At 38.9% G+C, this 15,851-nt stretch overlaps 1 protein-coding gene across 3 annotated transcripts; it reads left to right on the top strand.

Annotated features, from left to right (window-relative positions):
• Positions 1 to 949: 949 nt before the first annotated feature.
• Positions 950 to 15,116, top strand: LOC123556309 (E3 ubiquitin-protein ligase MYCBP2-like). 3 transcript variants are annotated; one of them, XR_008370862.1, is made up of 10 exons: positions 950 to 1,171; positions 4,649 to 4,882; positions 7,046 to 7,276; positions 10,094 to 10,187; positions 11,039 to 11,247; positions 12,232 to 12,339; positions 12,703 to 12,912; positions 13,289 to 13,393; positions 13,990 to 14,254; positions 14,571 to 14,705. XR_008370862.1 is itself a non-coding variant. In XM_045346913.2 (9 exons), the coding sequence occupies exons 1-9, from the start codon at positions 1,130 to 1,132 to the stop codon at positions 14,844 to 14,846; spliced, it is 1,509 nt and encodes a 502-aa protein (XP_045202848.2). In that variant the 5' UTR covers positions 952 to 1,129; the 3' UTR covers positions 14,847 to 15,116. The 3 variants fall into 3 exon arrangements, 2 of the variants coding, with proteins under 2 accessions (XP_045202848.2, XP_045202849.2); XM_045346913.2 differs by lacking the exon at positions 13,990 to 14,254 and having other exon boundaries at positions 952 to 1,171; positions 14,571 to 15,116; XM_045346914.2 differs by lacking the exons at positions 950 to 1,171; positions 13,990 to 14,254 and adding an exon at positions 1,601 to 1,751 and having other exon boundaries at positions 14,571 to 15,116.
• Positions 15,117 to 15,851: the final 735 nt, after the last annotated feature.

Here is a 15,851-nt window from a genome sequence, read left to right as displayed (position 1 = left end):
ATGACCCGACACATTTCTATAAATAGCGCACATAAAAATTTCACAAAGTTCCATTTAATATCGATAAACATTGAAGATTTCGTTCAAGAACAAAACAAGGATCAAAATGGTAAAGGTATATAATAAAAGGGTCATTACAACAGTAGCTGGATCTGGGACTTTGTATTCGGCTCTCGTGGATTTTGCAAGGTCGGATCACACTCGGCGCTTGCGCGCCTCGTGAGATCCGATCTAGCAAAATCCACTCGAGCCGAATACTGCATCCCAGATCAAGCTACTGTTATAATAACCCTATTATATAATTCAGAATAACTTATATCATTCAAAGCACATGATGTTCGAAGTTCATTGACCATCTCTCTCTCTCTCTCTCTCTCTCTCTCTCTCTCTCTCTCTTGCACACCGTTTCAGAAGAATTGCGTTTGTTTTAAATCTTGTATATCTTATAGCATAAGGTATTATATAGAGGTGCTAGTGGAATATAATGGGATTAGATATATGATTAGTTATTAACTATAATAATACAACATTTTTCAGACTGTCATTAGGGGTACTACTGCATTTCTGGGTACTTTAAAACGGTCGGAAACATATAAATGTTCATTTTAAAAACTTTCGGATACATTTTAATGAATTCCAGAGACATAAAGTGATTTGTTGAACAAAATATTTAGTACACAAATCATGTTAGCCAGCAATACAGGATATTACGGCTAATTAAACGTTTTACCCTAACACTGCACACAAACATAAAAACATGAAAAAAGACAAGAAAATTAACTACATACATCGTGTTTCCTGAGTCAGGGTCGCTGATCAGAGTCAAGTTTATCCGGGTACATAGTGTGATTATAAGCCTTAATTCAGGAAAAGTCTAAACTGTATTAAACCTATCTTGTCCGAAGTGGTGGGTCTTTAAGATAATCCAAATACACGATAATCGATATTACAACAGGTTCCTGTATTCACCAAAAAGGAAGTTTAAATGTGACATATAATCATATAGTATGTACTTGTAAATAAAAAGGTGTAATTACAAATTGTTGATTTTGTTTTCGAAAAATCGTGAGCGTGTTAGGATTGCGCAATATCGTTGAAAGTGTGTGATTCAGTGATCGTTATCTCCAATATGGAGGTTGACATTGTTGAGGGAATTTTAGCAGATTTTAAGGTAGGTCTATGAGGTAATTATTTTGACCGGACATTTAGCAGATTTACAGGTATTTAATTCTTGTGTCTAGTGATGTTTATCATGGCCGATGATTTAAAGATAATTTCTGTTCTAGAAATGAAATTGTCTTGTACTTTCGTTTTGTTCCTTCACTCGTACTTTCGTTTTCGTGACGATTGAATCTAGGAGATCTACTAGTCTAAATAATGAGACCTCGGGCAGACCGATTTTACATTTTGATATTTTACGTTGTCTACCTAGAGGAGGCTGATATCGACAAGTCAAAATAATATAACGATATTCAACTCTCGAGTACAATTATTTGGACTAGGAGATCTACTAGAAATGGTATTGGGGAATTTTAAGATTATATAAAGGTGGGGATTTTTTTTAATTTTGGCATGCTTTAATGTAAAATGTACTTTACATACTGAGTTTTTATTTGTACACGTATAAGTAATGGCAAACAGAAAGTAGAATAATGTAAAATCTTGAATTGAGCACCTCCAGAGAGATGACCATTAAAATGTGAAAAAAAAAACAACATTGTGATATATATACGCAGGCTGACATGTCATATGTAAGTAAATTTTTCAGAAAGTTATGAAGTAGATTTAATAATGTTCGCGTTTTTATACCACCCTGTATTGAAGACCCAGAAGGCATATAGAGTTTGAATTCCGTCCGTCCACCGTTTTTGTGGGTTTGACTTTATCAGTTTTCATCCAATCCAAACACTGGGATATGCATATTATCGAAACAGTCATGTCTGTGTTGTACCTTTTTTAAACCGTATAATCACGTCTGAACCGTGAGTCCCCAGTTCCTATAGTTTTCATCCAATTTAAATGAAACTTAATATGCATCGACATTAGCATGAAGTAAACATACGCATGTCAGAACTTTTGCCCGGTTACTTTCTGAGTTATGTCCCTTTTTGAACCAAAGAGCTATAAAAATAGCGTATTTTATTCTTCTTAGTTTGGACTTAGCCATATACACCTTCATCACAGTGGGTATTTGGCTACCAACTCGTGTGAGCGATACCGTCCTCGTGTGATTTATATACATGTAGATGTACTGGATATTCACACCTAAAACGTACATGTATATCTATTCCGTATTTTACTGAAGATTTGAAAAGTTTTAGTATCAAATGTGTAAGATCATACCATAACTATATCCATGTCAAACTTCTATCTCATATGATATGAATAATTTTGAAAAAATACGTTTTCTGTCGCGAAAATGAAGATATTTTAAGGCGGTGCTATCTATTTTCATAGATAATGGTATTATTTAGGATTAAATGAGGACATTTTTGTTAGGAAAATGAAAAGCAGGCGTTCTGTATGTTAGCTGTTGCTTCGTTCCACAAAAATTGGAAGCAAAGTAAAATCAGAGCATTTTTTTTTTTGGAAGACAGTGTGTAGAAAAAGGGATACCTCTGACGATGTACTATGATACCATCCTCGTTGTTTCTGTCAATCGAGTGGATACCATCCTCGTTATTGAAATGAACATTACATTGACGCAGACCCCTTTTCTAATATTTAGCGATAATATGCAACGACCAACCAAGATAAAGATAAAACTTGGGTCTTCTATACCCTTCAGCTACTGGAAGCTGCCTATCCGAAGAAAACTTCTTCTCGCATAGTTTTCTTCAAATTTGCTACCAAGATCCGTCCACATAGACCCATTCTTGTGTGTACTTTCCAATTGAATTGCGACTTCAGAAGCAGCAAAGTCTGTCAGTACGTGTTCCCTTGTCTTGTTTAAAATATTCACCCACCAAGAAGATATGAATTCGGCTGTTCCAATAATATGTTATTGCAGCAGTATCTACAGATAGATATTGCCAATAGACATTGTGACACTACCTATTTGCTTGCCCTTTTGTTAATGACTGCTACTCGAATTTTGGGAAGGATTGGCGGGGAGGGGGGGGGGGGGGGCACATACCCCCTGGCCTCCGCCCCCGTTCCTACGCCCCTATAAACCGAAGAGATCCAGGTCCACAGGCTCTGCAGAAATTGAAATTGAGACTGACAGTAACAACAATGTTTCATTGTTACCCCTCTAGTAGGTTTGCAGGTCGGGTATATTCAAGCCTCAAAATTTTGCTAATTCTCAAAATATTGAAAATCGGACCTAAAATGGTGGAAATGATAACGGTGAAAACAAAGAAAAACTTTGGTGAAACTATATACTTTTTGCAGTTTGGCGGGCCCCATTGATAAAATCCTGGATCCACCCTGTGCTTGTTCTATGTAACTATTTGTATATTATTTCAATTACAGCCCATCTGATATATGAAGCCGGAGATTTGAATTTTTATTAACAAAAATAGATTGCAGATATATGATCCTTATAACGTTTTGTAGTTGAGTATATATAGTTCTACCAAGGGGAGTGGCAAATTCAGTTATCTGAACTTTGAACAAAGAAAAATACGTCTCAAAACATCAAAAACACGAATTTCGATACATTTCTTCAATTTTATAGTCATATCAATATTATTGATGACTGATATTATATATCTAGTGACCCATGTTTTTGCCCCCAGTGGCTTAAGACTATGTATTATGCCATATTAAGGTGACCCACATGTGTCGGACCCCTTTGGCTCCTCACAGCGGTACCTTCCATTGCGTTCATTTAGTGTACCGTATGGGGAAGTAATCGGGGAGGGGAGTTTTATAAATATTCATTGACATAACGAGGACGGTATCTATGTGCAAACGGGTAGGTATCTTTGTTTATTTTCATCCATCGTCAGCGGTATCATCAAATACATCGACAGGGTGCATACAATTGAAATTTTATAAACAAAAATAGATTGCAGATATATGATCCTTACGTTTTGTAGTTGAGTATGTATAGTTCTACCAAGGGGAGTGGCCAATTCAGTTATCTGAACTTTGAACAAAGAAAAATACGTCTCAAAACGTCAAAAAAAAAAAAAACACGAATTTCGATACATTTCTTCAAATTTTAGTCATATCAATATTATTGATGACTGATATTTTCACCAGTACGAATTAATGCATTGCCTCGGACGAATCTATTTATAAAATATTCAACATCCTTAAATATGTGTCATACGTTGGCATTGTATTAATTTTCCCTATACGGCCTACATGTATATAAATCTAACAAGGACGGTATCGCTCACACAAATAGGTAGCCGAATACCCAGTGTGATTTTGTACTGAACACCTCAACAGTTTCCACCAATTTCAAAAAAGTCTGCTAATGTTTTGCTTCTTTGCATTTTGTGCTTGCAAGGCACCTTACTGATTTTCTTACTGGATATGAACAAGGTAAAACAAAATTTCTTCTTCAAAGTTGCAAATTTGGTACGTTCTGAATGTTATCGTATTGAAGCACCGCCCCAACAAGCTCGGCGTACGCATAAAATCTGTTTTTCAGAGCATGTTTGCATATTAATTGACACCTTTCATTCACGACTAGGTTGATGTGATAGTGAACAGCACCAACCAGGCACTGCTGTTGGATCTTGGAGGGCTGTCCAAGTCTATATCCAAGGCAGCTGGTCCTGCTTTACAGTCTGAGTGCTCTCAATCGTATCCCAACGGGATAACATTTGGTGAACTGGCGTCAACAGATGGATATGGTCTGAAGTGTCAGAAAGTGTACCATGTGTCCATTTGTGCTTGGGATTCAGAGGTCGCTGATGCCAAAACGGTAAAAATACAAAAATGTTTTCTCCCTTCACTTTATTATGCCCACCACCCCACCCCCTTCGAAGGAGTGGTATATTGTTTTGCAGATGCCTGTCTGTCCATTTCCGGATGATAACTCAAGAATGCTTGGGCCTAGGATCATGAAAGTTGATAGGGAGATTGGTCATAACCAGCAGATGACCCCTATTGATTATGAGGTCAGTAGGTCAAAGGTCAGGTCACAGTGACCCAGAACAGTTAAACGGTTTCCGGATGATATCCAAAGAATGCTTTGGTATAGGATCATATAAGTTGACAGGAAGGTTGATCATGACCAGCAGATGACTCCCATTCATTTTAAGATCAGTAGTTCAAAGGTCAAGGTCATAGTGACAGTTAAACGGTTTCTGAATGATAACTCAAGAACGCTTGGGCCTAGGATCATGAAAATTAATAGTGAGGTTGATCATGACCAGCAGATGACCCTTATTGATTTTGAGGTCATAAGGCCAATGGTCAAGGTCACAGTGACCCGGAACAGTTAAACGGTTTCCGGATGATAACTTTAGAACTCTTGGGCCTAGGATAATAAAACTTGATAGGGAGGTTGATCATGATCAGCAGATGACCCCTATTGATGTTGACGTCAGTAGGTCAAAGGTCAAGGTCACAGTGACCCGGAACAATTAAACGGTTTCCGGATGATAACTCAAGAACGCTTGTGCCTAGGGTCATGCAATTTGGTAGGGAGGTTGATTATGACCAGCAGATGACCTTATTAATTCTGAGGTCAGTAGGTCAAAAATCAAGGTCACAGTGACACGGAAAAGTTTAACCATTTCCGGATGATAGCTTCAGAACGCTTGGGTCTAGGATCACGAAACTTAACAGGGAGGCTGATCATGACCAGCAGATGCCCTCTCTATATTTTAAGGTCACTAGGTCAAAGGTCAAGGTCACATTTACCCAGAACAGTAGAACTTATGTGCACAGTGACCAAATACTTTCTGTTCTTTGTGCAATTACTGAATGTATCAAGGGGGCATTTCGTGTTCTACGAGCTCTTTTTAAAATGTTGTTAAAGGCACTTTAAAATTGAAGTTTGGTCATGTTGTGAACATTAGAATATGAGTTTTAGTTTCTAAACTACCTTAAAAATGCCAAATAAAGAAGAAAAAAGATTCCCGCGTCATGATTCGAACCCGGGCCGCCGCCGAGGCAATGAAATCATAATCGCTGTGTAGGAATACGTATTGAATGTATATTAAATATAGATATCTATAATAACGGCAGTTTACCCCGAGTAAAACGTTACAAAGGATTTTCAATTTTCAGTGTAAAATAGTATATATAGTAAAAACAACTTATTCTCCTGGATTTCCATAAAATATAGCCAGTCAGTAATTAAGTTAAAAGCTTTCTTAAGAAATATGGCATTATTTTCCTGATACCTAATTTTTTCTCTTTTGTTTTCGTTTTCGTAGGATCTGGAGGCCAGTGCCTTTAAATGATTGACTGGACTTCATACAAAATTGCCGCGTTAAGCTTAATGAAGTCACCTTAATTGCTGAATGTTTTCGGCACAGTAACCTTAAAATTCTCTTCACGGCGAGTACAAAGCTGCAATTTCGTTGTTCACTTGAGCTCAGTGTGTGTTAGCTGTCTGTTACATACGCCAAAAAGTAGATTTAGGGACTGTTTCATTTGTATACATATGGAGTAATGTACAGTTTTCGTAAACCACCTTCGCACGAACTGGCATAATCCCTATGCAGTGTATATTGTTCGATAGCTCGAACTGCCGATAATTCGAACACATTTTGATGGTCCCAGCGAGTTCAAGCGAACGAAGTTTGACTGTAACAAGTTTCTTCTATTGCATTTCAAAATGTTCTCCTCAATTCAACCCTTTAACAGAACGGTCAGACTTTTATTTGACCCAGGTTTTAAGAATAGGCAGTCTATAATAGTACACCTAAGTTATAATTTCGTCAAGTATACGCTTCTGAAACATGCCTTGGCAGTTAAGAGTAAAGTAGAATTTGGCAGTCACATTTTACCCAAACTATTATAATTTGAAAACCTGCCGTAATCGTTCATCCAGCTCAGTTTAGTAACAGCATCTTATAAAAGGCCCACACCAGATATTTGATGTAAAGACTGGTACATGTGTTATTTTCCATAGGTATTGAATCTAGTTGTGAGTGAATGTTTGAAACGGGCGCATGAAGACAGAGTAACGTCGATCGCATTTCCGACACTAGGTTGTGGATTTCTGGGTCATCCTCCCGATATTGTGGCACACACTATGAAAGAATGTGTAGAAAATTTCGAAGACACATTTAAAGACACAACATTGAAACAATTGTTTGTTGTTGTGTTCACCAAGGCCAGTGATTGGAGACATGTTAAACAGGTAAGTTATGCCGGAGCATAATTTTTGCTAACAATAAATGAGCCGTGCCATGAGAAAACCAACATAGTGGCTTTGCGACCAGCATGGATCCAGACCAGCCTGCGCATCCGCGCAGTCTGGTCAGGATCCATGCTGTTCGCTAACGGTTTCTCTAATTGTAGTAGGCTTTAAAAGCGAACAGCATGGATCCTGACCAGACTGCGCGGATGCGCAGGCTGGTCTTGATCCATGCTGGTCGCAAACCCACTATGTTGGTTTTCTCATGGCGCGGCTCAAATGATTTCTGTGGAGAACCACGTTACATGTATATGAAGGTACTAGTTTGACTTTTATACACTGTGCAGTTCCATGTATTTGTATAGCATAACTAAAAATCCAACTATCAGATCTACAAAGTTGAGTTCTTATCCCTCACTATAGCGAACTTACATCCTAAGTCCCTAGTTACAAATACATTCAACCTGTTTGGTCTCCAGGACCATCCTTGTCTTACCTCGTTTGTTGAGCTTAATACAGTTATTTTAATATTGGCTTGCACTCACAGATCCATTTATAGATGTGCGTCATTAGCCTAAAAACGTTCTTGTGAGGAGCAACTTGCACCCTGACTGACTTTAGAAGAATTATTCCAGCTACTGATGATTGTCCCTCTCAGCTCGATGATTGTCCCTCTCAACTCGCCTTTTCCCTGCTATTGGTGATTGTCCCCCTCAACTCGCGTTTTCCTAGCTAATGATGAGTGTCACTCTCAACTCGCCTTTTCCTGGCTATTAAGTGTCCCTCTCAACACGCCTTTTTCTAGCTAATGATGATTGTCCCCTCAACTCGCGTTTTCCTAGCGAATGATGAGTGTCATTCTCAACTCGCCTTTTCCTGGCTATTGAGTATCCCTCTCAACTCGCCTTTTCCTAGCTACTGATGATTGTCCCGCTCAACTCGCCTTTTCCCTGCTATTGATGATTGTCCCCCTCAACTCGCGTTTTCCTAGCTAATGATGAGTGTCACTCTTAACTCGCCTTTTCCTGGCTATTAAGTGTCCCTGTCAACACGCCTTTTCCTGGCTAATGATGATTGTCTCTCTCAACTCACCTTTTCCTCGCTATTGATGATCGTCCCTCTCAACACGCCTTTTCCAAGCTATTGGCGATTGTCCCTCTAAACTCGCCTTTTCCTGGCTACTGATGATTGTCCCTCTCAACTCGCATTTTCTCTGCTATTGATGATTGTCCCCTCAACTCGCGTTTTCCTAGCGAATGATGAGTGTCACTCTCAACTCGCCTTTTCCTGGCTATTGAGTGTCCCTCTCTACTCGCCTTTTCCTAGCTACTGATGATTGTCCCTCTCAACTCGTCTTTCTCTGGCTATTGATGATTGTCCCTCTCAACTCGCCTTTTCCCTGCTATTGATGATTGTCCCCCTCAACTCGTGTTTTCCTAGCTTATGATGATTGTCACTCTCAACTCGTCTTTTCCTGGCTATTGGGTGTCCCTCTCAACTCGCCTTTTCCTAGCTACTGATGATTGTCCCTCTCAACTCGCCTTTTCCCTGCTGTTGATGATTGTCCCCGTTAACTCGCGTTTTCCTAGCTAATGATGAGTGTCCCTCTCAACTCGCCTTTTCCTGGCTATTAAGTGTCCCTCTCAACTCGCCTTTTCCTAGCTACTTATTATTGTCCCTCTCAACTCGCCTTTTCCCTGCTGTTGATGATTGTCCCCCTCAACTCGCGTTTTCCTAGCTAATGATCAGTGTCCCTCTCAGCTCGCCTTTTCCTGGCTATTGAGTGTCCCTCTCAACTCGCCTTTTCCTAGCTACTGATGATTGTCCCTCTCAACACGCCTTTTCCTAGCCAATGATGATTGTCTCTCTCAACTCGCCTTTTCCTCGCTATTGATGATCGTCCCTCTCAACATGTCTTTTCCAAGCTATTGATGAGTGTCCCTCTCAACTCGCCTTTTACTGGCTAATAATGATTGTCTGTCTTAACTTGCCTTTTCTTAACTATTAATGAGTGTCCCTCTCAACTCGCCTTTTCCTAGCTACTGATGATTGTCCCTCTCAACTCACCTTTTCCTAGCTACTGATGATTGTTCCTCTCAACTCGCCACTTCCTGGCTATTGATGAGTGTCCCTCTCAACTCGCCTTTTCCTGGCTACTGATGATTGTCCCTCTCAACTCGCCTTTTCCTAGTTATTGATGAGTGTCCCTCTCAACTCGCGTTTTCGGGCTACTGTTGATTTTTCCTCTCAACTCACTTTTCCTGGCTATGGATGATTGTCCGTCTCAACTCGCCTTTCCTTACTACTGATGATTGTCCCTTCAACTTCCTTTTTTAGCTATTGATGAGTGTCCCTCTCAACTCGCCTTTTCCTAGCTATTGATGATTGTCTATCTCAACTCACTTTTCCTGGCTATGGATGATTGTCCCTCTCAACTCGCCTTTTCCTAACTACTGATGATTGTCCCTCTCAACTCGCCTTTTCCTGGCTATTGATGAGTGTCCCTCTCAACTCGCCTTTTCCTAACTACTGATGATTGTCCCTCTCAACTCGCCTTTTCCTGGCTATTGATAATTGTCTCTCACCACTCGCCTTTTCCTAGTTATTGATGGGTGTCCCATTCAACTCGCCTCATCCTAGCTACTGATGATTGTTTCTATCAGCTCGCCTTGTCTTGGCTATTGTTGATCGGCCCTCTCAACTCGCCTTTTCCTAGTATAGGTGCGTAGTTTTCAAAAAAAGTAAATATATCTGTTATCGTCTGGTACGATTATGTTATCGAATACTTTCCAACTTTCAATAGATAACTTATCATTACAGGCATTTCAACATGTATTTGTTAACAACGAGCGACTGACGAATGAAAGAAAAACGAAAACCGAATGTATGATGGCTTACAATATTCCTGTGGCAGGTATTACATAATTAACATAAATATAAGGAATAATTGAATGATTATAACAGTAGTGATTGACTTGTTCTGATAAGAGTTTCTTGGATTTCTTTATCAATATGTAAAAACTCTCACTTTATGTTGCCCGCTTAGCTCAAATGGGAGAGCGCAGGTCTACGGATCAAGGGGCGTATGTTCTCCGTGAGGGTTTGATAGAAGACACTGTGTCTGAAATCATTCGTCCTCTACCTCTGATTTGTGTAGGGCAGTTGGCAGTTACTTGTGGAGAACAGGTTTGCACTGGTAAAGAATCCAGGAACACTGGTTAGATTAACTGCCCGCCGTTACATAACTGAAATACTGTTGAAAAACGGCATTAAACCCAAAGCAAACAAATACACTCACTTTATGTTGATATAACAACTTCTTAAATTAGTGTCAGTTTCACAGGGGCAAGCCTCGGTATTTTTCAAATGATTATGATTTATGGCAAAAAGTGCCTTGGAAGCTCGTCAACATAATTTTACAAAATAAATAAACACGACCCAGAACTGAGAGAATCACTTTAGTTTACATTTTTATTTACAATTACTACCTAATGGAAACGATTTGTAAATTTCAAAGTAACATAATTTAAGAGTCCTGATCCTTTAACACATTCATTGTACATTGCATTGAAATTTTGAAAATTGTCTGTGTGTGATCCACATGAAACTTCACAATGACGTTACGTTTGGCAATTATGTCAAGTAGGAAATAAATTGAAGGAATATTGCAACTACTCGAAGAGATCGGAACCACAAGCCCGATAAGTCAACCAAAATATCAGGACCGATACTAGAAGTTTATATTTTCTTTGGATCTTGTAACAGACTTCTCTCAGACGTGTATCCGTGAAAGGAAAAATAACTCATGTCGGAAGGTCCATGTTTGTGGTCATCAGTGTGGTGGGTTCCTGGACGAGCCTGTGTGCCCACCATGTATGCAGACAGGCTGTGCGTCTAGAATGGAGGGACAAGGCGGAAATGATGACTGCACCATCTGTTATACAGACCCGCTCTCGGCCGCACCAGTAATTGAAGTAAGTCATTTTACCCCCGCAAGGAGAGATGATACACAATGTATCGCAATTACGGATCTATTATACATGAATCAGTAAACTATCTCCGCCTTTCTGAGTAAACTCTTTCCTTTGAGAATTTATCTTGAAGGTAACTTGTCATTAATGAATGATACAAGTACATGTACGAATAAAAAAGGAAGTTCACCAGATAAGTATAATTATATTAGTAGTTTTTCAAAATGTGACAATGCAGTTAGTACACATTGTATAAAACCAACGTTGGCATACTTCTGCGTTATAAAAGTTTATAAGATGATTTGTGTTATGTTACTGTACTTCGTTATATATCTGTATTTATTGTTTTAAATAATTATTTGTCCAGAATTCAGTTCCTAGACTTCCAGAATAAAACTGATTTCCGAACTTTGACTTGAGAACGATTATGCTTTCGGTCATCACACTTCATGTGATAATTTCCTGTGATTAGGTAATGACTTATTTTGTTTTAATGCTCAGTTGACCAAGGATCAAGGCCATCCAGCTGGCTTACGGAATGTCGATGGTTCTACCTAGGTGACCGCCAGTAATGAAATAATGCACGGAATGACGCCTGATGTCTTCCTCCAACATCAAAGCTGGAATGTCGCCATATGCCGTATAATTGTGTCAATGCGACGTTAAACCCAACAAGAAAAAAACAACAACACAAAAACACACACACACACAAACAAAGATCTAGGACCTCAAGAGTGAAAACAAATTCCAATAACTGGAAAATACACCAGTCATGTACACTATACATACATATACTGCTCTAGGATAAAGGTCTGAGGAGGGTGCGTTGACCCTCTTATTGGATAATTATTTGTAATTGTTGCTTTCTATTAGTTTGTCATAAGATCAAAGGGACAGATCACCGTATACCCGAGGGATAAATAACATACCAAGTTACCACTGACAGACTATCATGAATTTTTCGAATTGCTCGTATTTATTTTCCAGTTAAAGTGTGGACACCTATATCATCTACATTGTGTCAAGAGAGTCCTTGAAAGCAAATGGGTCGGACCGAGGATAACTTTCAATTTCATACTGTGTCCACTGTGCAAGGTATGTACATGGCTTTGTTTCAATGATATCTGATGTAGCAATGTTGTATGTTAAAATACGCTCTACTTCTGTTCACAACAGTGTCAACAGATTGTTTTCCATTTCAGTTCATATTCATTCAGCAGTTTTTTCTAAACATTTTCTTGCTGATTTCCAGCATGTGATTTCGTAAAATCTATAGGTACTGTTATTACAAAATTGTATTTGTTAGCTCAGTAGGGACAAAACAAGAACAAAACAACTGGTCTTAATTTTGATCCCTGAACGAGACATCTGTTTTCCTAGACATCTTGAACCCAGGAGAACAAAGCATGATCATACTGTTCGCGGTTTACAGTTGCATTATCATATTTCGTATTACAGGAGCCTATAAATCACTCAAAGCTCAGCGAGCTCCTAGATCCGGTACAAGAACTTTATGAGGATGTAAAACGTAAAGCCATGACGAGACTTCAGTTTGAAGGTTTGGATAAATCTGACCAGGTTACAAACCGTTCCAGCACGTACTACAATAACCCGGCAAAGTTTGCCATGGATAGATACTGCTACTATCCATGCTTTAAATGCAAGAAGGTAAGTTCTTCGGTGTTTAGAGTGTATGACAGAAACATGTTCACGTTATGTAATTTTGGTTAGTTTACTCATATTTCTAATAAAGATAAATCAAACATTTGTCAAAAAAGATAACAAGATTTTCTGACGAGGAAAGTGCAGCAAGTATACAAGTTAAAAGAACTCTATTATTAAGATTTTAGTGACCAAGAAGAAATTACGTTAAGTCATAATACAGCAAGTTTTGTAGTAAAGACCAAAGTCCGCCTCTTATAAAACAACAACTCAAAACAAAGCAAAAAGCGACGGGAGCCATTGCAATTTGACACGGGTCGTCAAAATGTAAATGATTTAATCTGGCTACAAAGTATATTCAGTTCTTCTAAATTACTTTCAGGCATATTTTGGAGGAACAGTTCAATGTGAGGGTGGAGCGGATGACCGAGATATCAAACTTGAAGACATGATTTGTCCTGCCTGTAGTGGTCCACAGGGAGCACAGGTATCTCGGTCATATTGTACTTTATGTATGATGTTAAATGAACTGGTTGGTGTTTGCAACAGTAAGACGGAGGCACTTACCGAAGGTCCCTATCTCAGTGGCCAATGTTACACTTATGGGTCGAAGATCATTTTATATATTGTCAGGGCAGTAACTTTGATATGCATGAAGCTGTATTTTTATTTGACAGAAAATTTAGTCTCAATGAAACCGATGGTCACGCATAAACCCTAGGCTCATATCCCAAAAGATCAACGACACAGTAACGGGTCAAATCTCATTTTTAGGCTTGTCTAAGTTTTAACTTAGATAGGCATGGAATAGTCTTCAATTTTATTTGGTAGAAATATGGGCGAAGTGTTGCGCGCAAATCTCAGACCTCTATCTGAAAAGCAAATGTCGCACTTTGAGTCCTAGGTATTTAGAGCACACCAGAGGACATGGACTTTTTTTATTGGTAGAAATATTTTCCACAGTGAAAGGGGTGTTGCTGCAGGACAGATCACTATCTTAAAATCAAGTGCACCCAATTATCGGCGTTCATAGTTTAAGTGGCTATATCAGTTGAAGTAGTTACATGTTTGCTATTTTTGTAGAGCCCGCTTGCGGAAGCGAAGACATAGTTGTCCAAATGGCTGTTCGGTGTATTTGCGTGCGTTCGTCAGTGAGTACGTGCTTCCGTCTGTATTTGTTTGTGCGGACTATAACTTTGACATACATGGAGCAATCTTGTTTATATTTGGCATGAATGTTAACCACAGTAAGACGGAGTGTAATGCGCATACCCCAGGTTCCTATCTCAAAGGCCAAGGTCAATTAGAAGTCAAAGGTCATGTCAGATCTTGACCTTGTTGTTTTGAGGTAAATTTTTTTTTTACGGTCAGAATGATTAACTCAATGATATGGACTCTGTCTCAAAGGTCAAGTTCACAGTTAGGGGGTCAAAGGCGGTTTCGACATGTCAGCAAATTATATATCCATGTATCACATGTTTCTATGACAAGCAAATCCGCAACTTAAATTCTGGAAGAATCTGCCATATTGATTGGTGTCGCTTTTTCAGTGAAATTGATTCAAAATATCGGAATTTCACAAACTCGGTTGACTACATTGGTATATGTAAAAGCAATACAAAATATACCATTCATCAATTTTTCTTTTTTTTTCTTTTTGGTAGGTTTGCAGTACCCATGGAACAGACTTTATAGAATATAAATGTCGATACTGCTGTACTATTGCCGTGTTTTTCTGCTTCGGAAACACTCATTTTTGTAATTCGTGCCATAACGATAACGTTAGAGTAAGCAGAATGGGCGACAGACTGCCAAAATGTCCGGCAGGTCCCTCCGGTCAGCAGCTTACAGGAGCTTGTCCACTTGGGATACAGCATCCGCCAAACGGAACGGAGTTTTGTATAGGGTGTGGTCTATGTGCCAACTTACACTCGTTCTGAAGTTTGTTAGCACTAATCAAAGAAAGTTTGTGAACTCATCAACAATATTCACCAAGAGATGAACGAGGAAAGAAATTTCATTGATTTCATATAAAAGGCATTAAATCACAGTTCAATCCATGGAATAATGTATTTGTGTTATCCGTATGGAAATTGCTGATTTTGTTATACATTAAGTAAGAGTATACGGTTTTAAATCTAATCATTAATACTTGTTTGTTTTGTCAAATGTTGTTAAATCGTTATTTCATCAGTAAATGAAAAAATATGCGAATGTATTAGAATATCAATTACACTACCAATGATATCAAAATAAGTAAACAGGGATAGGGGAAGTAATTAAAGTGATACACAATTAATATGCACAGAATTGTCCCCGCCTTTTCTCGAAGATAGGAAGGGAGGTATATAAATAATCTACTTGTACGATCCTTAACTCTGCCTTCCATCAAAGGATAAAAAGATTAATATAACGATGCCTACGAGGTCAGTATAGGTTTATGGTCACTTGAGGTCAGAGTTTTGTGTCTGATCCATATCTGTAAAGTGCCTTTGAACGTGGAAAAGCCGCTATATAAATATGGTATAATGTAATATAATATATCTTTGTCATCAGTCAAGATGACACAAATATTCTCAGTAACAACACGGATATGTCGCACTCAAGATTAGGGCCGTTAGCTCTTAGGTCAAGGTCACAGTCGAAGTCGAGAGCATATGATACAGGGTCTGTTTCGTGTCAGTTTACGCAGTTTACGATTCAAACGTCAAAGTGCAGTCTGATCAACACTGCCCTGCAAACTGCGGACAAGAATGCATTTCACAATTCGAAGCCTAAAGCTTTAGAATCGAATTTAAACTGCAGACTTGTTTGCAGTTCGGGATTCGAACTGCGAACTGCATACTGGTCTGCAGTTTACGATTCAAATTTCAAAGTGCAGTCTGATCAGCACTGCCCGGCGAATTGCGGACTAGAATGCGTTTCACAATTCGATGGTGATGCCT

Source organism: Mercenaria mercenaria, chromosome 5 (assembly GCF_021730395.1).
Source record: "Mercenaria mercenaria strain notata chromosome 5, MADL_Memer_1, whole genome shotgun sequence".
NCBI lineage: Eukaryota > Metazoa > Mollusca > Bivalvia > Venerida > Veneridae > Mercenaria > Mercenaria mercenaria.
The sequence above is the reverse complement of the archived record's forward strand: the minus strand, read 5'-3'. Positions and strand labels throughout refer to the sequence as shown.